Below are 25552 nucleotides of genomic sequence, written 5' to 3'. Positions count from 1 at the left end.
AATGGTCAATCTACCTGCTATCATCCTTTCCTTGATTTTACATCACTTTGAAGTAAGAGCTATTGGTCTTTAACTACAGCTTCCCAGGTTTCCTTATTTGTATCACTATTGCTTCTGGTAGTTGGTAACGTTCCCTCCTCCCTTACTTTAATACACATCTCCAGCAGCTTCAACAGTGACTTTTCCCCCAATTGTTTTAACATTAAATAACAGACTTGACCTTTCCCTGAGATGTAGGCTTTGCTCTTGCTCTCACCATCTCTGCTAGTAAATGGATCATCCAATATTTTTTTTAGTTTCTTCCTTCCCATTTTACTCTTGATGATGCTGACTCAGTGTTACTGATCTTCTCCTTCTTTTGACAAATTTTCTGAATTATGTACCATGACAAGTTTCATTTCTATAGTATTGTCCCTTGAGAAGATAAACTAAAATTGCTTCTGAAATGTGAGGGGTGTACTTACTTTTGTGAAATACTGTACATAGCTACATCGTGGTTGTATTTGTAAATCTTACTAATAATGATAATAATAATAATACATTGGAAACATGTTTTAATGCTTTTATTTTAATTTCAAAACGTACAGCGAATGTAGTAATTCGTCATAATATTTCTTAAATAAATAAACAAACAACTGTGAAATCATGCAAGCGGTTCCTTTTCTTTTTATTGATTTTCATTATTTTAGTATTTCATATTAGTATTTGCACTCCTGTAATGTTTGTTATTTATATTGTACTTTTTATTTTACGAGGACTTGTTTGATATTTTCGATGCCTTGCAGTGTTTGCGACAGCGGAATCAAAAGCCAATCAGAAAGGCTGCTGCACAACCATGTGACCGATGCGCCGTTGCCCCGCCCACTTTATCCTCTGATCAAACACACACGTGGATCGACTGGACTCACTTGTCAGACAGCAGGAGCGGATATTTGTGGATTAGTTATGAATCAGATAGCAGTGCATGAAGATTTGTGTCAAAGTCTGCGGCCGGTTTTGTTTATGGGGAAAGGAAAAGGAAAGTAAACACACGTTTAATCTCATCGAACAGAGAAGTGATTAATTTCGTACCTGCATACGCGAGTTGGACAAGGTAAATCAAATTATAAAGGGCATATCGTAGACGAATTTAACAAATACTGGTAATATTTGAATCATCTTAAATGCTACCATGTTAGTGCTATAGAATGTTTCATGCAAAGGTCGGTTTTAAGAGTTAATTGATGTGATATATATATTATGTGTAGAAGGAAATAAAAACATGTTCTTATTTCCTATTAGCTACTTCAAGGTCAATGATGTGTGATGCATCAGTGATTGCATTGTCATCAGTGCATGAACAGAAATCTTGGTATCATTAATAGTTTTTCAGCACTTGATCACTAAATGTCATCGGGCAAAAAATAATTACCTCTGTTTAGTGTTTACATCTTTTGTATTTCAGGATGTATCCAACCTCCTGCGACACATTTGTAGCCTTGCCTCCATCTACAGAGGGTCAGCGGATAGTCTTCGGGAAGAACTCGGACAGACCCTGCGATGAGGTTCAAGAGGTGGTCTACTTCCCTGCCAAAGACCATGAACCAGGAGAAAAACTTGAGGTACTTTAAAACCTCTGCTACAGCTGTAGTTTCCTCCACAGGCTTCAGATGAGCTCTTATTAAATGATTCTCCTGTGATCAGTGTACATATATAGAGATCGAGCAGGTGGCTCAGACGCATGCAGTGGTCCTGAGTCGTCCCGCCTGGCTGTGGGGGGCAGAGATGGGGGCGAACGAGCATCAGGTGTGCATCGGGAACGAGGCGGTTTGGGGGAAAGAGAGTGTGGACGGTCAAGAGGCTCTCCTGGGCATGGATCTCGTCAGGTCATCCAAACAAACTCTTTTATTATTATTATTAAGTATTATATATTCAGCATTCACTGTAATTTATTCAACTTCTATAATTCAAAATATGTTGCCTGGCAATTATTATTATTCTTTTTTTTTTAACACATTCTAAATGTCTAAATTATTTTTTTTTTATGTCATAAATGATGTTATACCGAATGCCTTGATTATCATTTCCGGAGGTCTTAAATTTGGGGATGGAAAAACAGGAATCGTTGCCATTATTAAATTCTAAAAGGCTGGGATTTATAGATTTTTCTCAGAGGCTTTGTTACGTTTGAACACAATCGGAATTCTCAAAACTGCTTTTTAAACGTCAGCATCATCTAGTCACGTAGTTATACATCATAAATGTGATTTCTGTTCATTAATGCATTTACATTTAGTCATTTAGCAGACACTTTTATCCAAAGCGACTTACAAATGAGGACAACGGACGCAATCATAATCTCTGCATCTCTTTCACTGGTTCTCTGTTGAATAGTCTTATCAGAATGACTAGGCAAACAATTAGACACTGCTTTTATGATGTGTACAAGTGACTAGAAGATGATCAAAGAAGCCGTTTTTACAAATTCGACTGTGATTTTAATTTTTTTTTATTATTATTATTATTATTTGAGTATTGTTACGCTAATTACATCTGTCAATTAATTCAACATAAATTAGTATCAGCACAATGATATGTTAATATTTTTGCATCAGTAAAATCTAACAGCAGTCAGCCTCATATATGTGTGTATTTATATATTAATACTGTAAAAACATAGAATAGAATACAGGCCTGATATTCTTAAATAAGGAAAATATCCGAAACTGTATGGTTTGTTCTGCATGGACATAAAGTGTTAAATTTATCTGTGCAGGTCATTATAAAGGTTTTAAAGGGTTAGTCCACCCCCCCCCCCCCCCCCAAAAAAAAAATCCAATGTAGTATGACTGTGTCAAATGTAAAAATATATTTTTGAAGAATGTTTTTATGTTTATTTTTTATCGTATGGACAAAAATGACAATGGAAGTCAAACCGAACCTTTTTGGCTACCAACATTTTTCAAACGATCTTCTGAAGAAAGAAATCTAGGCTTTTAAATGCAGTTGTTCACACATTGTTGGATGCTGTTTGTCTGTGTGTAGGCTTGCTCTGGAGAGGGCCGACACCGCGGAGCGCGCTGTAGACGTGATAACAGATCTGCTGGAGAAACACGGCCAGGGAGGGAACTGTATGGAGGATGAGTGTGGACTCACCTATCACAACAGCTTCCTGATATCAGACCGCAGCGAGGCCTGGGTGCTGGAGACCGCTGGGAAATACTGGGCAGCGGAGAGAGTGGAGGGTAAGTCCTGAGGCATGCACCATCACAGCTTCAAACAGAGATCAGTCAAAGCGTTTCAAAGGCCTGCTTCCGTCTCTCTCTCTTGAAGCCGGCTATCGTAACATCTCCAACGAGTACTCCATCACGACTAAGATCGACAGGGAGCACCCGGAGCTGAGGACGTACGCAGAGAAGCAGCGCTGGTGGAACGGAAAGACTGAGTTCAGCTTTGCTAAGGTTTACTCTTACTCCAACACAGCTCGGATCGAGGCGGCCGAGGGACGCTACTGTGAGGGACGCAAGCTCCTGCAGAAGAGCCAAGGTGAAAATGAGCAGCTAATTCATGCAAAGATAATAACAGTGCCATAGATTATTCATGGACCGCTTTATTGAATTGTTAGAGAAGTTGTTCTGCTGTCCTACAGGCCACATCACAGCAGAGACGATGATGGAGATTTTGAGGGATAAGGAGAGCGGGATTAACATGGAGGGGTTGTTCATGACCACAGGGAGTATGGTGTCTGTCGTCCCGAAGGACCAGAACCTCCCCGGGGTGCACTTCTTCACTGCCACCCCGGACCCTGAGCGGTACAGGACATACAGAGGCTCGGACACAGTCTTACCGCTGCTTGTGTGCTCCGGGGCTCATGTGTCGTCTTCTTCTGTCCGCAGGTCTGTCTTCAAGCCCTTTGTGTTTGTAGTGGACATAAAGCAGCTGAAGCACACGTGTTCTCCGTGTTTCGGAGAGGAGGATCCCGTGAAGAAGAAACCCCGTTTCCAGAGCAAACCCAACCGCAAACACCCTCTGTTTCTGAAACACGAGGGGGCCGCGATCATCATAGACAGCGGCGGGGTGAGCACGTGCCTAAAATATCACACATCACTTAGTGTTTCAAGACAGGAAGTGAGCTCACATGCATAGAGTTAAGCCAATCATAACAAAGGTCATTAGCATGGAAATCTTAAAGGTACAGTAGCCATAAAACATTTTTTTTGTTGCATGATATTTTGAATTCATCTCGAATGATGCTAAACATGTGTAATCTAATTTATAGTATCATTCTAGTAACGAGGCACGTTGTGTGTTTGTTCAGGAGCGAGGAGAGAGGATGGAGGAGGAGATGAGAGCTCTGGAGAAGCAGAAGTTGGCAGAGATGGAGAAATATCTGACTAAAGGGATTGAAGATGCAACGCTGCTGGTTCATCTCTTCACAGACACTGTAGACGAGGAGTTAAGCATATATAGCAATGCCTGAGACTTAGTTTACGAATCAAAGTCATTGGATTGCTGCACGTTTCCTCAACTCTGGGCACTTTTGGAGCGGAGGATCATTAGCTTCACTGAATGGCAGATTGATTGCAGTGGAGGCTTAATACAAGTGATACTGAACTGACACATCACATGTCTCACAATGTATTGTCTAGCTCTTCACTGATGCTAATTATATTTCATACTGATACTAACCTATGTGGATATAACAAAAAGTCAATTTTTATCTGATAATATCATCGTTTACCATGTAATTATTCATGGTTTTATTACGGATTTTCAAAGTTTATTCAGTCTGGTAACGCTTTACAATTAATGCATTAATTATCATTATCTAACAATGAGCTGTACATTTGCTACAGCATTTATTTAAACATCTTTATTCATATTAGGTAATAAAAATGCAACAGTTCATTATTAGTTCATGTCAGCTCAAGTTGTAAATGTAACATTCAACAAACTAAAATCGATCATTCTTTGATAGCTAATGTACGTAACCTATGTTAACAAATAAATGACGGCGTTGAGGAGTTCCTTCATACAGCTTCGTGACCCCCTCAGACACAAAAGACCCCAGAGTTGAATAAACGCCCTCATACTGTTACCAAGAGCGCCATCATTTAGCCACTTCCTGTATGTTTGGATATCATTTGTACAGAACGCAGTAATATTTGAACTTGTTCATGGTTTAGTCTCATTGCTCAAGTTAACTAATGGTAAGTTTATGTCAAAGATCTTAAATTGTGTCTACCATGCCTTATGTCCATGTGTCACGAAATCCAGTGCCAGTCGTTTTAATTAGACAATGTCTTTATGATGCACAGATATCCTATGCACTCGACAAACACTTGAAGAAAAGTTTGAGTGTGTGAACATCATGTTTCCAGCACCTTCTGACCCACCGCTTTATTACAATAGATCTATTCAGAAAATAAATCCCACACCACAGACACAATGAGCAAGTCTTTATTGTTGTTTCACTGAATTCAGGTTTCAGAGACCAACTCAATACTGATAAATCACCACAGTGTTGGAAGTGTGTTTATAATCCAGAGGGAAACCCAACGAATATCTGGCGCCCTCACTCATGTGGATATGAGAGGAACCCAATCAATTCTGTGAAGATAATGAATCACTTGGAATTACGCTACAAAAATAATGGAGATGTGACTGCGTTTTGAACCATTTTGTCTTTGGTATTGTTCCTTTAGTAGTCACACATACACTGTTTGTTGTCAAAAAAACAATAATTCTATTACAGTTTTGTTTATTAAATGGATTGCACTTTATTTTACAGTATATGCACTTATGGTGTACTTCCCAAATAAAGTACTGGGAAGTATAAGCTAAGTTATTCTCCCAGTTATTATACTATAATGTACTGTAACATGTACATACAGAATAGTACTTTCATTTAAAGGATAAGCTCAAATGTTTAGTTTTTTGGGGGCTGGGTATATTCACCTCTGAATTACATAAATGTATTATTATAAAATTATTATAAAAAGCCTAAATATATTCTTTGTGTGAAGCACAAATGTCCCATGCAGTCAATAAACACTTTCATTGAAGTTAATCAGTCCGGAAGGATTCATCCGGGGGAAATGTTTTATTGTGGGAACTGTAAGTTGGCATGACTTAAATAAAATAAAAAAAAACTAACTGTCCACATAATAATAATAATGTAAAACAAATAATAATAATCTGATTACGAAACTGCAGCAACAGTTAAATGAATATGTCAGACACTTCAATAATACTAATAATATATATATTAATGACTATAATAATGAAATAAACTAAAAGAGATGGCCAGGATTTCCAGTCACCCTGGTCTGTGTGAGGTAGCTAAAGTTCTCAAGACCTCATATAACTAACTACTTCCACATCTGACTATTGCTATAGTATCAGTAGAACAACTAGTTCAGTGAACTGTGCGTGTGTCAGCCTCTAGGTGAAGCGGTAGTGCAGGGCTTGATCCTGGAAGCCGTGCTGGAGAGAGATGTGTTGGATGACTCCTCCCTCCAGCAGACGACAGCCGTACGCCAGAGCCTCGTCCGGGGCGCGGGACAACCCCACGCTCTGCAGCCAGCGCACCAGATCACTGCCCAGAAACGTCTCTGTGCTGCTGCTCTCTCCACACCTGCACAGCAGAGCATGAGTCACCCACTGCACCCAACCCAAACCAGACACATGACGTAACATGCTAAATTATACTATCATTTAAAAACAAAGAATGCATGCAAATGAATGGTTAATTCATTGCAAAAAAAGGAGCGCAGTGGAGGACCTCTCACCTTTTTTTGTGAACGATGTCTCTGACACACTGCTCCTTATGATATGTGAGGAACTGAGTACAGGTCAGTCTGATCTCCTCGGACGCTGCAGAGCCGGTGACCTCCTGACCCCAGCCCTGCCACAGGCTCGCTAACCTTTACCAACACACAGAAGGCCACCGGATCGGTTTACTGCATGTGTTATACTTTAAAAAATGCTCAACCTCGATCCATTCAAGATGTAGATGAGTTTGTTTCTTCATCAGATTTGAGAAATGCAGCATTGCATCACTTGCTCACTAACAGATGCACTGCAGTGAATGGGTGCCGTCAGATTGAGAGTCCAAACAGCTGATGAAAACATTATAATAATCCACTCCAGTCCATCAGTTAATGACTTATGAAGTGAAAAACTGTGTTCATGATAAATTCATCATTTTTCAAACCACCAATTTTAGCCAACATACCAGTTTATAATCAATAATATAATAAGGCTTCCTCCAGTGAAAACGTCCATCCCCTGTTTTCCCTCACATCAAAATGTACCCACATATTTATTTTTAAACTGTTTTGGACTCTTTTTGCTCATAAACAGTGTCTGATCGGAGCACATTTCTCTCTTGATTCAGACAAGACAACGTTTTGACTGGAGAAAGCAATATTATGTATAGAAGACTTCTATATTTAGCTAGAAGCAGTAGTTTAAAGTGAAAAACATCTTGATGGATTTGTTTGTTACAAACACACAGCTTTTGACTTCAAAAGACATTAACTGATGGACTGGAGTGGATTATTATGATGTTTTTATCAGCTGTTTGGACTCTCATTCTGGCGGCACCCATTCACTGCAGAGCATCCATTGGTGAACATGTGATGCAATGCACCTTTCTCCAAATCTGATGAAGAAACAAACTCATCTACATCTTGGATGGCCTGGGGATAAGCACATTTCCAACAATTTGTATTTTTTATTTTTGGGTGGAGTATTAAAAACAATTTTTCTACTTCTTTATAAATAAAAGCTCCTTCCTCTATCCTGGCCATTTATTGAAGAAAAGCCACAAAAAACATTTTTCAAAACTGTTTTTGGAAAAAACATTACAATGACATTCAACCAGTAATTTGACTCCAAAGGCTATATAAATGTGGATTAATAATTATTTATTAATTCCCCCCACCACTTATAAATATGTCAATAATGTTTTTTTATGCCAATTTTACACCCTCTCTCTGACCCTTGAAATGAAGCAGGCAGCTGTGCCATTAAGACTCATGAAAATGCCATACTTGAATATTCAATCAGAGACAGTATTTGCCGTATTTAGGTTTTTAAATACTCCGTCCTTCAATATCAGCTTTGCAAAGCTGCATTACACTGCATCACAACAGGATCACAAAGCAGTCCTAACTAAAAATGCTACACACAGCCAGAAACAGCCATTTAAGGATTTATTCAATATACAGCTTATCCTGAATTAACTAACCTTGACTTGGCAGCACGCAGGTAAATAAAAGAGGATATGCAATGCATTTATAATGTGCCTTAGTAGCAGTCTTTAAACCTACTTTGACTTGAGTGGCCATCTCAGTTATTTTAACGAGCACTGTTGGACCCGTGAGGCAAAACAGAGTCAAAACGTCACTTTTTGTCATCCTGACTAACAAACAGAGTGCTGCATAAAAGAGTGCACTACAGAGAGCAGTACAAGTATTTCAAATATTACAGGTGGATGTTTTGGCTCAGAAACTAATAGTGGAATATCCACTGAACCTAGAACCGTCCCATTTTTTGGGGCAAGTTAGAAAATGAATTGCATGTATTTTTCCTCACTAATGTGTAAACGTGGAGTGTTACACATTTTTAATGCATTCAAATGAATTCCTTCGCTCTAAGTTGTGGAAGATGCATGACACAAGCCATTTTTCAGCTTTATCTCAATAAATGCACTTCATGAACTGGAGATTGTAATTGGAAGTATGTTTTCATAATTTCTCAAAAGATGCCGCAAATATGATTGATCATGATGTGACCCCCTTTAATAAAGCCTAAGTTTAGAGTTTGTTTAGTTACCTCTTTCTGAATGGAGAAATAATCAAATGCTTGTCAAGGCCGAAAAAGGCAAATGAAATGAGACCCTGCAGTGAAGACAAAAGACAATAAGAGTAAATGTTTCAGTTAAAGTTGTAGTTAGACTTCAGCACAGCACATGTGACAGGAACACAGGTTTACCTGCCCAAAGTTAGCCACGACACAGAAGAACTGCAGCTCCAGATACAGCCGGCCTGGATCTTTATTAAAGAGCCACCACAGACAGCTGGAGAGATTCTACAACACACACACACACACACACACACACACGTTTGTTTTTGTGTAAAGTGTGTTCATCCCATAGGTGTATTGGTTTTTATACTGTACAAACTGTATATTCTATCACCCTTAACCAACCCTACACCTAACCCTAACCCTCACAGGAAACTTTGTGCATTTTTACTTTCTCCAAAAAACTCATTCTGTATGATTTATAAGTGTTTTGAAAAATGGGGACATGGGTTATGTCCTCATAAGTCACCCTCTCCTTGTAATACATGTGTCATACCCATGTCATTATACAGAGATGTGTCCTGATATGTCACAAAAAATGCCCACTCTCTCACACACACACACACACAACTGATTCACAGAAGAACGACTAGTCTCTGAAGAACAGTGAAACCCCATCCACAGAGAGGAGTAGCATGCATATTGACATGAACTAATGCGGTGACTCATATGCAGAGCAATCAAAAAGCTTTTTGGTCATACTTTGGTCACACAAAAATATCATGTTCATCATAAAAGAGGTTGTGTAATTTTAGAGATCTGGACAAAAACAAAGATTCATCACATTACTGACCCTCACACATTTTTATGGTAATACTGTACCAGTATAATTAGATGTGCATGCTGATTGGCTGTACTCACAGCGAGCAGACTGACGGTCAGTAACAGACACACAAGCACATGTCTTGTCGACTGTATGTCTGTGTTCTGTCTGTCTGCCTCTCTCTGTTCCTCTTCGACCAGCAGACAGCTGGTGGACGCACACTGCTGGCTACACTGACCTGAAAACAGCACATTAATACACATTTGTGCCTTTCAAAATGTATTGCAATGATTTTCAGTGATGTTTTATTGAAGCAGAAGTCATTAAAGAAAGAGTTTGTGTGCTAATGAAAATTATTTTATAACAGGCACCCGATTTCATTTCAAACTCCTAAGTTTACGCTCATTTTCAAGCAACTTTTCTATACATATAATATCACTCATATTATAAAGTACAGTTGACCTAGTCTGTCATGCTCAAAAGGTCTTAAAAGTATCCAGAACGTGGCCCACATATGAGGAACAGATATCGATAATATCAAAATAGCTTTTAGTTCTTCATCTGCATTACTGATGCTGTGCGTTGCAGATGATGTTTCTGACATGCTGCTGTTCAAGACTGAAACAGACTTCACATCTACACTGAAAATGCACAGAGAGCAGAAAGAGATGCTTTCTGTGTATAAAGATGAGGCAGTCTCTCGTCTGTCTAATGTGTGTGCACAGGAACCGTAAGAAAGAGAGAACCTGTTTGGATAGGTGTTTCCTCTCTGGTGCTTGTCGTGTCAGGGACGGACTGCAGAGGGCCACACACACACTCGCACATCTGACAGTCTGACAAACACACACACACACACACACACATCAGGCAAATTCTCTCACAGGCTTTATCTTTGGTTCTTTTGCAGGCTCTGAACGGCATATACTAACTTCTACTTTTGATCACTACTATTTTCATTATCAAAATAGTATGCACTATGAACATTTTCTGTATTTGTGAAACAACTAGATGAATCTATAATGAGCTGCTTACAACCCGAACACAGTGTGGATAACTGTATCCCACAATGCAGCACGCTTGACTTCCATTTCTGATGTGATGGCTGTCTTATCTCCGTAACTCAAATGTTCCTAGAAAATACACTGAAAATGCAGAGAAGGATTTTATTTCTGAGATGATATCTTGCTGAACTAAATGTGACATCACGAGATCATGTAACATCATTTCACTATAAAATACAGTACTATATTTGTGATCCTGGAGCACAAAAGCAGTCTTAAGTTGCACGGGGATAGTTGTAGCAACAGCCAAAAAACATTGTATGGGTCAAAATGAAAGATTTTTCTTGTATGCCAAAAATCATTCGGATATTACGTAAAGATCATGCTCCATGAAGATATTTTGTAAATTTCCTACCATAAATATATAAAATCATAATTTCTGATTTTTAATATGCATTGCTAAGAATTTGGACAACTTTAACCCTTGTGCATTGTTCAAATTCACTACCCTTTTGTTATGTTCGGGATGAAACCTCCACTCAATTAAACTGCTGTAAAAATGTGTTTTTTTTTTGCATATATATGTTAATCAACTTCAGTCCTGATCAAAACTACCAAATGTTTTTTAAAAAATCCAAGATTTTAACTCTTTAATTGCAAAGTTCATAAATGATGTCACTGATTTGTGGGGGAAAAACACACAAAATGACTTATTTTCAATATAAAAGTAATTGTGACTGGATTTTTTTTTTTACTTTTTATAACAGTCTTGGTCATGTCAAAGATTAGTAGCAACATTGGCTTTGATGCATTTTTAGTTTTTGTGCAGCATTAGATTTTTTTCTCCCTCATTTACTGTTCGTGGCTGTTTTTGCCCCATTGACTTCCATTATAACGACATTTTTTGATTGCAAAGCCATGACACCATATAATCATGCATTCTTGATTGTTTGTGGTTTTTCCTTTTGGGAAGAGGTAAAATTTGTTATTTTTACAGTTGATCACTAGGTGGGACCATTAACCCTTTAGATAGGCCTGTGCAAAAAAAGGCTTAGTTTCTGGCTTGTATATGGAGTTATATGGAGTATAACAGCAAATTATAGTGGTTGTGTGTGTGTGTGAGATTCTTGATTGTTGGTGGTTTTCACTGTTGGAAAGAGGTAACATTTGTTATTTTTTACAGTTGATCACTAGGTGGGACCATTAACCCTTTAGATAGGCCTGTGCAAAAAAGCTTAGTTTCTGACTTGTATATGAAGCTATAAGGTCAAAATAAGATTTGTCACCAAAAATCATTCCATTAGCTCAAACACAGAGAAAGTTGTGGCCAAAATAAGACTCAACTTTACCCCCTAGTGGACGAAAACGTCCCCAACAACGCATAAGGGTTAAAGGTGATTTTTTTTTAAAGTATTTTGATTTCTTTGCACCCTCAGATACCAGATTTTCAAATAGTTGTATCTCGGCCAAATACTGTCCTATCCTAATTTAGATTATTTATTCAGCTTTCAGATGATTTATAGATCTCAGTTTTTGAAAAATGACACTAAAGACTGGTTTTGTGTTCCAGGGTCACATTCAGTGACCGCAGAGCCATAATACATATTACTATTACTAAGGATGTGCATGAACACTGTGAAGTGACAGAACACTGTAAGTGTATCTAATAATCTATGTGATCGATCTTCAGATATATTCTGATATTCCCTTGATTCTGGACCCATAGTTTCACAAAACAGGAGTAGTGAGTGTCGCACCTGTGTTGATGCTGCCTATATCTGTGTGTGTGTCCTCCTCGCTGTCCGACAGCGATCCACGTTCAAGGCTGTGATAGTCTTGAGTTCGTCTGCTGAGTAGTGTGAGCGAGACGCCACACAACACAATGCTCCCGAATAACACCACAGACGTGCACGTCACCTACAACACACAAACAACATTTCAGTGCAAATACACTCATTATATGAATGTCCTTTATAAGTAACATACCAACTTGATCTACTTTAGGGGAACACTAGATTAAAACAAGTAAACATCTTACAGTAGAAAACAATGAAATCTGATGGGCTGAATTACATACAACTACACATTGTTCTAGTGTTGTTGTCATATTTGGGCCTGGTTCGCACTGATAGCACAGCTTTTGTTGCATTTTCGCAATATTCATGTGTGGCTTGAAATCCAGTAAACATTAGACTGTGTTTAAGTCTGACTCTTATCTTTACACCATTAATAATCAACCAACTCTGATGACATTATCTGAACAAACAGATCAGATGCAAAGTAACTGCGCACACAGTCTTAAACAGGGCATGTGCACAGCGTGAAAGGCTTTCTTTCATCAGTTTTGTACCTGTGTCTTTCCATAAAAGAATGCAGAGTCGATAGTGTTTGGTAATCTTTCCCCTGTTAGGAGGAGGACACTCACAGCCAGAACTGGGACACTGCACGACACAGAGACAAACAACGGCAGATATCAGGGTTTTTGGCTCAGAAAGACTTATTTCAGTTGTCTAATAGAGCACAATAGTGACTGCCAGCTCTGTTTCAGCAGCCTTCAGAATTTCTTCAATTAAAGGTTAGAAGAACCAAATTATTTGGATCCAAGGCGAATCGCAATATTACAAAGATACTGTGAAAGAAGAACAATGGTAAAAACCGGTGTAATTGAATCACTGATTAGAATTTTTTTTTTTAGAGTTTTTTTTTTATTAAATCACAACAATAACTTAGTTTGACATAATGGTAAAACTAAATTTTATTTGTAATATATTGAGAAACAATCTCAGACCTAATAGTCAGTTTATACTGCAGTATGCATGCAGCATATTATTGAGCATCGATCGATTCTGCCATGTTCATCACATACAGTAACGCAGTTGGTCATTATGTAACTGTCCTGTATGTGCCACTCACCCCCAGCCAGTGATCACAGTGAGCCCTGGCCTGAAGTTCACCTCCTCACGTCTCCTCACGAAGAGCAGAGACAGAGCGATCAGACCTTCACAACACAATGAAGAACATTAGGGATGCATGGTATTATCAGACTGATATCGGAATCGGCCGATAATGGCCTAAGTAGTCAATATCGGCATTGGCCCGATATGGAAAATTAAGCTATTTATAATCAAATTAAATGTAAAATAGCCTACCCAAAGAAAATTTAGACTGTTTATGATTAAATAAAGCTATTATTGATGTCATATTAATGAGCATGCTTTGATTTAAAGGTCAGAAGCAATAGCTTACATGAAAAAAAATCAAACATCACACTTTAATTTTCACATTAACTTTATATATACTGATTTTTTTCATTAATGTGTGATATTTATTATTTTTTAAAACAAATCATAAGCTCTAAACACTTTTTTTTTTTTTTGCATTAGACCATCTACAAATGTTCAATCTTAGAAATAGAATGTTTGAGTTAACACTGCATCTTTCTGAGGGGGAAAAAATGCAGCGATTGATAAATAGTTTATTTAGGCTATAGTTATTTTCAAAGTTTCAACGTACTGTCAAAAAAACTTCATTGTTGTTTAATTCTAGCAAATAAGTTCTTTTTAAAAACTAACCAAAATAAAATATATTTTGCATATAATTTCTACACAGGAGAGATTTGGTTTTGTTTCCAAACAAAAGGAGATATATCGATATCGGTATCAGCCAAAATGAGTTGAAAAATATCGGCATATTGGATATCGGCAAAATCCAAAATCGTGCATCCCTAAATAACATTATTCAAACACAACCTCTAAAAGCCTGTTACTTTGACAAAAAGAAACTCTCAATTGATTTTCTTCCATAGTTCTATCATAACAATTCTCGGAGAGTAATATACACAACAATTATATAGTGTTTGGTCTTGGTGGAATAGATCTGCTGTGGCAAAACCAGTATTAATGCTGGCTTCTGCCAACACATCCACAGATATGCTGCTGGGAGCATTTATGAAATACTGCCGCTGCACATATAACATTTATGAAATAACCCCCATATATAACATGCATAACATTACCCAATGATCAATAAGGTGGAGCTGGGGAAGGTGGACGGTTTCCGCTGCTACAGCTACAGCTAGCACAAGCTAAGTATTTGAATGCTAAGCAGCGAGCTCATTGACTGGTAATGCAAAAGAAAACAGTCCGCTGTGCCGTGTGAATAACTATGTAATTAAATCCGATTGAGTTTGGCTTGGCCTGGGGATCTAGAGTTTCATGACATAACTTTGGATTAATCCACGTACTTACATAAGAAATGTTTAGTTGCTTACATTACAGTTTATCTCTTGGCAGCAGATATACCATAGTTGCATCACAGAACCCACACCTGATTAAACTAGACAAGTCCACTCTCCATTTTTCATTTCCACATTTTTTTTGATAGATAGATTATTTATATATTTATTTTCTCCTACAGTTTTTAATGCTGTTGTGTGGACCGGGTCATGTTTAATGGTGTTGAATCAGATGTTTTGAAACAGACAAACTCGAATGACTCACCAGGCCAAATATAGGTGCTGTAGAGAGAGCCGTACAGTAGAGTAAAGGTCAACACCTGACCCAGGAAGTTGTCCTGCTCCGCCATGAATTTCCACGCTATCATCCCAACACAGGCTAATAGCTACAAACACACAGCAGTATTAGTTTGTGCAGAATGTGCAGTGAAAAAATCACCAGGTTGCATTTTGACTGCACGTTCGTGTTAATTGAAACGTTCAGAAACATATTTGTGATATAAATGGAAAAGTACAGTTGTACAAAAGCCCAAATACGACCCATAGATAGCAGACATGAATCACCTTGGAGCAGATCTATACAGGTGGAGCTGGGGAAGGAGGAGGGTTTCTGAAGCAAGCTGCACTGCTGCTGCAAGCACTAGTCATATATTTGAATGTAAGGCAGAGAGCTCATTGGCTACCGATACAGGAGAGAACCAATCAGCTGTGCCATGTGATAATGATGTCATCAGGTCAGATAGAGTTAGACCTATCAGACAGCGCCATCTAGAGTTTCATGCCAGAACTCTGTATTTATCGGTTTACCTTCAAAGCTGTTCAATCTTAAATATTTTACATGTCATATGAGAACTGTACTTGTTCAAATAATAATTAAAATAATATGTATACGTTCAGGTACATTGCAAGCAGATCTAGTTAGGCCAAATGTCGAAGCTCCTATAATAGCACATACAGTAGTTTCATATATTTCATAGTATTATTTTTATATGTAAGCTAACTTGTAACTGTCTTTAGTATATTAATGATACACTTGAATGCAGTTGTTTAGATAACTTGAATTTGTATTGCTACTGCTATTAATAATGTTCATACTCTTTATGTTAGTCATGATATTGTTTACATTAACAACTTTTACGTTGTATTTTGCATCCCCTGTTCACTGTAGAACATACACACACGTGCACACACTGTGGCTGTACTATTTCATACATGCACAAATAATCCAAATAAATCCTAATTTCAAGCTCACCTGCGCCACAAAGAGATTAATGGTGAAAATGTGAGGAATTCTGTGAAATTTTCTGCTCAGTAGCATGACTGCAACACTCCACACCTGCAGGGACAGGAGGAACAAACATGAACAGAGCATTTCAGAGAAGTGCAGGCCAGAGTTTGAATACTTTTAGCATCCCCTCTAGTGCAGTGTGAACATACACCTACAGTAACCTATCAAAGTGTGTGTGCATGTATATGCTTGAATATTGTTATATACTGTATAAGCTTAAACCAAACTTCAGTTTCTTGTTTTTTCCTCAAGCTGAACACAAAGAGGAAGGAAGTGTCAACAGATGCATCTAACAACAGCATGACACAATCTGAGATTGAAACATTGCAGCTAACATCTACACAAGTCATTCTGCGAAGTGGTTGAATTTCAATGATCATAACAACTGTAAATAAAAATGTTTACATGCATCTTATAATGATTATGCTTAATAGCCTGATAACATGTATGATCATGCATCACCAGCAGTTCTTTTCTGATCTGTGCACATTAATTATTGCCCTTTAACCCAATTTCACTTTGCATGTAAACACTTTTACCGGCCTTTATTCAACGTGTGCATGTTCGATATCAAAACCAAATAACAAGCTGCTTTTATCAGCGTTTTGTCATATGGCTGAATGAACTCTTATCAGTTTTTACATAAATAACCTTGATATGGCTTTATCTTATCTGAAATGACAAATGAGGGCATTTAAGACCATGAACAGGGAAGAACTGTTCCAACTGTTCCAGAAAAATACCAAAATAAATTACTCAATGTCACATGACATTTTACAGCTTGAACTAACTTAAAACGGTACTAAGATAAAGAAAAAATATTTTATTTTTAAGAACTTTTCTTTTTGATACTCATTATGGTACCAGGACAGTTGTACCCCTCTCCAACAATTGGACATTAATTTCTGTTTATTTTTGAATATATAAATAGTGTTTTAATCCATTTAATGTTTTAATAAATTAATAATGTATTTTGAATACATTTATAGACCCAAACAAAAATCCGGACAGAGCATCATTAAATATTTTCTCAACTACCCCAAAAATTAAACAAAAAACATCATTTCAGATTTCAAACAGCATAGTTCCTAGTTTCCATGACATCTCCGGCAATACTGGTAATAACATGGATTTACCTTCATCCCATAATAATCACCTGCATGACCACCAGCATGAGCGACCACAACTAAATCAACACACTGTAACTATTCATGTCTTTAAGAGGAAGACAAAACTGGAAGAGTGAAGGGAAGAGAGATGAAAAGCCTCAACACTCACCAATGCAAAGAGGCTGATGATGCTGATGTTGAAGCTGACGTGCTGCAGCGCTGACGCTAGTGGATCCGAGTCCATCCACGGGATGGTCAACAGCCAGGCCGACACAAACATGATGGGAGCAGACAGAAACGTGCCGATCACCATCCCTGAGGTCACCTGGACGGGACAAATAAGAGGAGATACTGGGGCGCTACTTCCATAATCTACACGAGTCAATCAAAATAGGTTACAATGTAATTAAGTGTGCCATGGGAGTAATGTCAGGTAAGGTTTGAGATTTATAAACCTTTTTAACGTTTACCAGGAATACAGTAATATTTGTAAAATAATATTACAATTGATTTTTTTCGAGGTGTAATTTATTCCTGGTATGCAAAGCTGAATTTTCAGCGTTATTACGGCAGTTTTTAGTGTCACATGATCCTTCAGAAATCATTCTGATATGCTGTCACTTTTTTATCAATTTATTGACTTGTTTTCTTAAATAAATATGACCCTGGACCACAAAACCAGTCATAATGGTCAATTTTCTAAAATTGACTGAAAGATTTATACATCATCTAAAAAAAAATCATAAATAATTTTTTCCACTGATGCATGGTTTGTTAGGACAATATTTGGCCGAGAACCAACTATTTGAAAATCTGGAATCTAAGGGTGGAAAAAAAACTAAATATTTAGAAAATCACCTTTAAAGTTGCAATGCATATTCCTAATCAAAAATTAGGTTTTGATATATTTATGGTAGGAAATGTACAAAATATCTTCATGGAACATGATCTTTACTTAATATCATGATTTTTGGCATAAAAGAAAAATATCAATAATTTTGACCCAAACAATGTATTTTTGGCTATTGCTACAAATATACCCCAGTGACTTAAGACTGGTTTTGTGCTCCAGGGTCACAAATAAATAAATAAATAAAGGTTCAAAACACATCTACACGATGCACATACCACTTCGAGCTCCATGTTGTAATGTGATGCATATATGGCCACACTCGGGGCCGTGGGGAAGACTCCATACAGGAAAGCGTAGTTTGACAGACTGGTGTGGTTCAACAAGCTCCTGCTTCCACGGTCCAAGACCTCAACCATCCCTCTACAGATCAGAGGCATCACCAGCCTAAAGAGGCCACAGATCAACAGAGGAGTTCTGCATTATGCAATCAAACCACAAGATTGCACACAAAAGCAGAGTGACTGTCCTCTAACGAAGATTGTGCATTAAATCTAGATGGATTAACTCTGCGAAACATTCCCATTGGACCAACACTGTACAGTGAAACTCAGTTTCACTGGAAGCTACTACCTGCAATCTAAAAACCTGAAGGCAAGAGCATTAAACTAGTTTCCTCGCCTCAGTAAAACATGCAAAGATCACTCCTAATAATGTGGGTGAAGATAAATGTAATTCTGATACACTACTGATGTTCCTCTAAAGGTTCAATCAAAACAAAGCAAAGCTATATTATGATTTCAGAAGACTTGGAATTAGAGCGGTGCAATTAATCGAAATACAGTTTTGATTTTGATATCGGCCTTCAACGATTATGAAAATACAATAATCATGATAAAACATTATTTTGCCCCTTTCCAACAGTGCACATGTGCACCTCCATAAAAGCCCGATTTCAAGTGCAAATCAGTAAAATTATGTGACTCGCAAAATAGGACCTGCTTGGTTTTTACTAACGTTTATTAGATTTATTCATGTTTGTACTGTGAACATTCATGTCAACTGGATCCGTGCAGCTCTTAAAGTGACAGCAGCCTAATATTCCTGCTGAAGACTAAGTGCTTAATACTAATCAAACTACAAAATACAAAGACTTACTGCTTTTGGCTGAAAGACTTTTGTAGCTTTAATAAGAAACAAAGCAAGTTTAATTCTTAAAATGAAGACTATGCTGTTTTATTTACATTCGATTATTTTATTTCTGTAGCAGGCTGTTTTTAAATTGTATTATTAACTGTGTGAAAATATGAATTGTTTTGAGGATTTTTTATGAGTTATCTTATTCTGCTGTGGTGTTGATTATTGAAATTTCACTGGTATATAAAATGTAGATGTCATAGTAACCTTATTTACAGAAAATATATATTTGATGTATATTGCTATCTTTAAATAAATCACTCATATGATGTTTTGGTCATGCGGTCCACTCATAACTGTGTTAAATAACTTTGGGGCTGCACAATTAATCTAATTTCTAATCGCGATTACAATTATGGATGCCACAATTACGTAATCGTTCAAAGTCCACTTATGTTATTCGATATAATACCATTCATATTTTTACTTTTTTTATAATTTAAAGAAGAAATCAGTCCCATATATACAGTATTTGATATTTGAGGCTTTATACTATTCAAAAGCAGTGTAAATTCAGTGTAAATTGTGATAATAGTTATTAATAATCGCAAGTACAATTTCAAGGGAATAATCAACATATATGCACTTATAATTTTTTTGTCATATTCGTGCAACACTAAACATTGTGATAACAATATTGACCAAAATAATCACGATTATGATTTTTTCGCACACAAGCCAAATGGATTATTTTTATGGTGCTCTTTCGGACTATTTAAAATCTTAAAGGGATAGTTCTTTTTTTTTATACTTTGTCATCATATACTCACCCTCAAGTTATTCCAAACTTAAATGAATTTTCTTCGTACTGTATAAAAAATACCAGCAAATGTTTGGTTACCAGCATTCTTTAAAACCTCTTCTTTTGTGTACGACAGAAGAAAGAAATTCATAAAGCTCTGGAACAGTGTGAGGGCAAGAAAGCGATTTTAACTGTTGGCTGAACTGTCCCTTTAACAGTTTGAATGGAAAAGAGCAGCGTGGACATTCTGCTAAACTTCTGATTCGGTGTTCCACAGAATATTTCAACTCTTACTACTTTTTGCGTGGTAGACTTACAGTTTTGCCGTGATGAGGAGAATAAGTGCCACCACAGTGGAGCGGGTGAGCTTTTTCAGCTGCCCCACCATGGTCAGACCCAAATAAAACAGCGCTGCTCCTCCGAATGAGTTCGCCAGACCATCTACAAACTCCTGCATGAAGGCCGGGATCTTCTGGCCCAGCAGGAAGTGAGAAACGAGCCCGATCACCACCATGAAGACGATAGGGTTCTTGACCACCTGAAGGAGCACCGAACCCAGCACCTCCAGCTTCCTCTGCGGCTGAGGTTCCCCTGTCCTCCGCCTCTGCACCTCACAGAGAGCAAAGCCTAGCGGGTTCAGGACCATGAGGGAGACGGGGGCCACCAGGTAGATGTACTGCAGATACTCAGGATGAGTGTTTCGGTACAGAGCTTCAACTGCGGAGGAGACACAGACGATTAGTGTCAGATAAAAGCAACACTCAACATTTTGCCGTTATTTAATCACACTAATCTGGTTCCAAGACTTTCTCTCTTTCTTTCCTCATAAAAGGAAATGCTTCTCTCAATGTCAATTGTGTTCTTTTTTATAAACCATAGATTTATGAAAGCACCAAACAGCATTGGTTTTAAGAGCCATGGCTGAATATGAGCAAATGCTCCACTTTTATTACACCAAAAAGATAAATAGAAAGATAATATGGGTTTGGAACAGCATAATGTGGTGGAAACGAGAAGCAAAGCACACACAGATTCATGTTTCAGTTCCATTTGGCTTTTTGTTTGCACAATTTCTGGGTTAAAGGTCAATGGAACACCACTATCATCCAACACTATATGTGTTTACAGGTTAAAGGCCCATGCACAGCAAGTACGATAAATATATCTATAACACTGTATTAATCCTTCTAATTCTATGAGCAGAGTGCAGTTACAAATCTTTTTTATTTCTTTTATTTTGCCGTTTATTGTTAAAAACAACATTTTTTGGTCTGAAGCAGCCTTAAGGCTTATTCTTTGTATTCATGGACCATGGCTGAATCTAGTGCGGTCAACAATGAATCAAATGCAAAATACAAGTTTTTGAGTATATAACATATGTGCGTACTGTGTATATTTGTTTGTAAACATGAATACACACGCATGCATTTTTCTGAAAAATATATTATGTTGTTATATATACATTTACTGTATTTATATATAACATAAATTATAAGAATATAAAAATATACATGTAAATATTTAAAAATATATATTCTATGTGTGTGTGTGTGTTTATATATACATAATAAATATACACAGTACACACGCACACACGCACACACATATATATATTATATAAAAAAAAAAAACGTTTATTTTAGATGTGATTAATCGTTATTATGATTTTGTTTAAGTTTAGCAAATCAGTGTTGATATCGCAATGTTGTTTTACTTCTTAACATTAAAGTTTAGGGAAGGTGAGGTATTATGTGAATCAAGCGAGTAATATGTGCCAAACCCTGGAAATGCGTTCACATGCAACTGTGAAAAATAACCTACAAACTCATAATGCTTGAAGATAACTTTGGGCAAATGAAAGAAAGAAAGAACAGTCGGAAATATCACTGATTCAAGTTTTTCAAGATTTGTGAGTGTAGATCTATGTTTGGATTTGTTCTGCTTCCCATAATATGGAGTTTTCTTATGATAACAGCTCTATGACAAATGCTGTAGTATTTTCTTTTGTGCTTATGGCTACTCCTTTTTTTTATTTACCTATAGGGAACCCCAGAGCAAAGTCATTACTCTGTGTGGCAAATATGGAGAAGAGGCCAGCTTTGGAGAAACGGCTCTCTCTGTCCGCCACCAACAGTGTGAGGACACACACAAAGAAGAACACAGACACTTTAGCCACCAAAATACTAAAGAAAAACGGCCAGATTACATCGCCAAAGTCCAGCAGCACCATGTTTTTGAAGAGCAGAGCGGGAAGTGCGAACTTGGACACGAAGCTGCCCAGTCCTTTAGCTTGTGTAGCTGGGATGATGTTTGTACGGCCTGCGATGTATCCGCAGAGAATGATCCCGAAACACTCGAGCAGGGCTGGAAGGAGCTTGTCGATGGACATACAGGGGGGGACGGAGGGGGGGTCAGATCCATTCCTGCTGCTGAAGATGGAGATATTAAGTGAGAGATGACCCATCTTCAGGCTGACCGCTGGCCGCTCATAACCCAGCAGACAACTACCAAAACACTCTGAAAGCAAAGGAAAATAACTCATTCGTTTATTCAAATGACAGTCTTGTGTTGCACAAAATATAACAGTCATACATATCAAGGGAATATTTCAATGTGACTATTTGAATATATGTGGCACTGTCTAGTCGAACCTTATGAAGCCTATTATATCATATCTGATGCATGAATTTCTAATCCTCATCATTAGCTCCGTATTGTCACTATATCGTACTATATGAGCCATAACACATATGCAAACTCTTTTAGATTTTCTTTTTCATCATTTCATAGTTTTATATTGTCTTTTGTATAAAGGTTCAATTACCTTCCATTTAAATATATAGTCAAACCAAAGATTATAGACACCAGATATAATATTAGATTTTTTTTTTTTTTTTTTTACTAGTTCATTTATGTACATGAGGATGGCAAAATAAAGTGAACAGTGATATAATACCCAAAAAATCTTCATACAGTGGACTACCAGTGATAATGTGAATCTTGAAGGTGTCTGAATAAATTTTGGTTTGACTGTGTAATATATATATATATATATATATATATATATATATATATAAAATAAAATATATATATATATATATATATATATATATATATATATTAGAACAGTCAAATGATTAATCTCATCAAAAATAAGTTTTTGTTTATATAATATGTGTGTGTACTGTGTATATGTATTATATACATAAAAATACACACACATACAGTATATACTGAAGAAAATGTTTTTTATATGAAATATATTTATAAATAATATAAATGAAAACATAAATATCTAAATTTAAATACATGTAAATATTATTTATAAAATGTATACTGTATGAGTGTGTATTTATATATACATAATAAATATAAACAGTATACAAACATATATTATGTATACAAAAACTTATTTTGGATCTGATTAATCATTTGACATCACTAATATATGTGTGTGTGTGTGTGTGTGTGTGTGTGTACACATATATTCTGACTACTGCATTCAGTATCCCAGACTTTAAGGTTTAAAAGGGTCTCATGGTGTATATATAATGGGAATATATCTTGAGTCGGACCCTGCACTCAGACAGCGCTGTATCATGACACAGAGAAGGCATCTGATGATAGTACCATAATACTGAATGATTACACATATTTACGTAACTATTTACATTACTCTCCCAATCATATCATTAATAATATCATGGTCCTGCTGTCGGAGTAAATATCCAGTTGTGGCACTTTCTTCTAGTCTGCTAGTCTAGACTAATTTACTAGTCAGCTATGATTGCGCATGGTCAAATGATCAGATCAGTCTAGTTTAGATGTACATTAGTGAATAGTTGACAGACTCACCGGCTCAGCTGATTCCTGTAAATCCGATCTAGTGTGTGAGAAACACACAAACACACTTTCACTCATTCTGTCTCATTCAGATGACTTTGAGCAATGAACTCAGCTCCATGACAGCTCTTCCGCCTCGACTCTGCTGGAAACATGTGTCTGTTATCGCTGTATAACCTTCTTTTACTGTCTATGTGTATAACACGCGCACGAGCGCGCACACACGCACACGCACACAACAGCCAAGACTCTGCGCATGCGCAGGGACCTTGCACCTGCTTCTTTGCATAAACCCCAAACAGACTTAACAGCTACAACTCTTTTATTAAAGACTGTTATGAAATCTCTCGATTATATGGGGAATAATATTAAAATTATAAAGTCATTATCAAAAACTAAACAATTCATTTGACAGAATACAAAATACGACCAGGTTCTCGTGATGACCGATAGAGGGAAGCATTTCTCTAAATTAAGGATTCACTGCTATTTATTTATTTATTTATTTATTTATTTATTTATTTATTTATGTTTTAGGATTATTGGTTGAACTGTTTGAAAGCCATTGACTTTAAATCAATTCTTGGTACATTCAGAATAAAATGGGTTATGGTGCCATATTCCTAATCATATTTTCAAAAACATTGGTGGCCTTGAATTTGTGCTATGTCTTCTTGATCTATTTGAAAATACCTTTAAAGGTTTTTAATTTTTACAAATAACTGCTTTCTTGGGAAATGATATTTGCCCATAACCTTTCCCCTCACAACTCCACTTTTTTTAACAATAGGGCTGTAGTTATCAACAGGTATCATTTAAAAACAATACAGTAAAGCCAAGGCATTACTTTATTCATGATTTATAAGATGCAAATGTGTATTTCTTATCTCATAATGATTTTAGTAATAAATACGGAGTTAGAATTACAATTGAAGGCTATTATAAAGTATCCAATACCCACTGGTTTGTTAATAATAATCCAAAACTATGTGATGTAGATCTCTTCCATAGTAAATGTATTATCATGGTGCATTAGGTGTTGAAGCCTCAGTAAGGCATGAAGTTTTGTCTTTTATCTCACATATCCAGTTGTGAAAGCCAAAAGTTAAGGAGACACATTACATATTTATGTTTAAGATTTACCCTGTTAGCGATTTTATACAGGCGAGATTTCACTTTGAGGTGTAGCTGTGTGACTTTTGTTCTTCTTTTCCTGAAACGGTTCATTGCCTTTTTTTTTTTTTTTTTTTTTACTGTGAGGTTATTTCTAAATTCTGGTTTGATATCCGCAGCTGGTTATCAGTGTTTTACAAGATATCCTGTTTTTGATGTGTGGATTCAGTTCTCATTTTTCAGATGTTTTCAGTTTTGTTTTCTTGCTGGGTAAATATCATATTCACACATGCAAATGGTAAACAATTACACCCTTCTTTTATATTTGTGATGTTTGTGAAAAAGTAGAGCTTCAGGTATTTGAAAAAAAAACTCTTTGTTGCTCTATATCGAAATGTTTATTTAATTTGTACATTTCTGTTGAAGTTCCTGTGGCTCAGTGGTACAGCACTGTGTTAGCAGCAGCAAAAGGTCATGGTCATGGGATTGATTTCCAGGGAACACACATGATGTATGGCTTGAATGCAAGTGAATGTATGTAGCTTTGAATAAAAGTCTCTGC

General features: G+C 36.9%; 2 protein-coding genes across 5 annotated transcripts; one reads left to right on the top strand and one right to left on the bottom strand.

Moving 5' to 3' along the window:
* The first annotated feature begins 918 nt into the window (after window positions 1-918).
* On the top strand, window positions 919-5428 carry scrn3 (secernin 3). The gene is made up of 8 exons (XM_026272666.1): window positions 919-1093; window positions 1445-1601; window positions 1684-1865; window positions 3025-3224; window positions 3313-3525; window positions 3629-3791; window positions 3876-4056; window positions 4298-5428. The coding sequence occupies exons 2-8, from the start codon at window positions 1446-1448 to the stop codon at window positions 4457-4459; spliced, it is 1257 nt and encodes a 418-aa protein (XP_026128451.1). The 5' UTR covers window positions 919-1093; window position 1445; the 3' UTR covers window positions 4460-5428.
* On the bottom strand, window positions 5426-24048 carry LOC113109109 (integral membrane protein GPR155-like). Of its 4 annotated transcripts, none has more exons than XM_026272662.1 (16): window positions 23890-24048; window positions 22072-22551; window positions 20352-20751; window positions 18374-18542; window positions 17415-17570; window positions 16101-16184; window positions 15114-15234; window positions 13528-13612; window positions 12965-13055; window positions 12372-12531; window positions 10360-10446; window positions 9712-9851; window positions 8980-9075; window positions 8821-8885; window positions 6771-6905; window positions 5426-6616 (listed from the first exon to the last, which is right to left on the bottom strand). In XM_026272662.1, exons 2-16 carry the CDS (start codon window positions 22496-22498, stop codon window positions 6424-6426), a joined length of 2409 nt encoding a protein of 802 aa, XP_026128447.1. In that variant the 5' UTR covers window positions 22499-22551; window positions 23890-24048; the 3' UTR covers window positions 5426-6423. The 4 variants fall into 4 exon arrangements, with proteins under 4 accessions (XP_026128447.1, XP_026128448.1, XP_026128449.1 ...); XM_026272664.1 differs by having other exon boundaries at window positions 6477-6616; window positions 8821-8826; XM_026272663.1 differs by lacking the exon at window positions 10360-10446.
* Window positions 24049-25552: the final 1504 nt, after the last annotated feature.

This window comes from Carassius auratus, chromosome 9, assembly GCF_003368295.1.
Source record: "Carassius auratus strain Wakin chromosome 9, ASM336829v1, whole genome shotgun sequence".
In the NCBI taxonomy this organism is placed as follows: Eukaryota; Metazoa; Chordata; class Actinopteri; order Cypriniformes; family Cyprinidae; genus Carassius; species Carassius auratus.
Note: the sequence above shows the minus strand (reverse complement) of the source record. Positions and strands in the feature narration are given on the sequence as shown.

Bases quoted from the DNA above. Each gene is read 5' to 3' on its own strand.
- scrn3 (XM_026272666.1), top strand. From the start codon at position 1,446: ATGTATCCAACCTCCTGCGACACATTTGTAGCCTTGCCTCCATCTACA. The intron at 1,866-3,024 runs GTCATCCAAACA...GTCTGTGTGTAG, and splicing joins CTGGGCATGGATCTCGTCAG to GCTTGCTCTGGAGAGGGCCG. The intron at 4,057-4,297 runs GTGAGCACGTGC...GTGTTTGTTCAG, and splicing joins TCATCATAGACAGCGGCGGG to GAGCGAGGAGAGAGGATGGA.
- LOC113109109 (XM_026272662.1), bottom strand. From the start codon at position 22,498: ATGGGTCATCTCTCACTTAATATCTCCATCTTCAGCAGCAGGAATGGA. The intron at 17,571-18,373 runs GTATGTGCATCG...TGTCCCGTCCAG, and splicing joins ACAACATGGAGCTCGAAGTG to GTGACCTCAGGGATGGTGAT. The intron at 8,886-8,979 runs GTAAACCTGTGT...TCTTCACTGCAG, and splicing joins TCGTGGCTAACTTTGGGCAG to GGTCTCATTTCATTTGCCTT.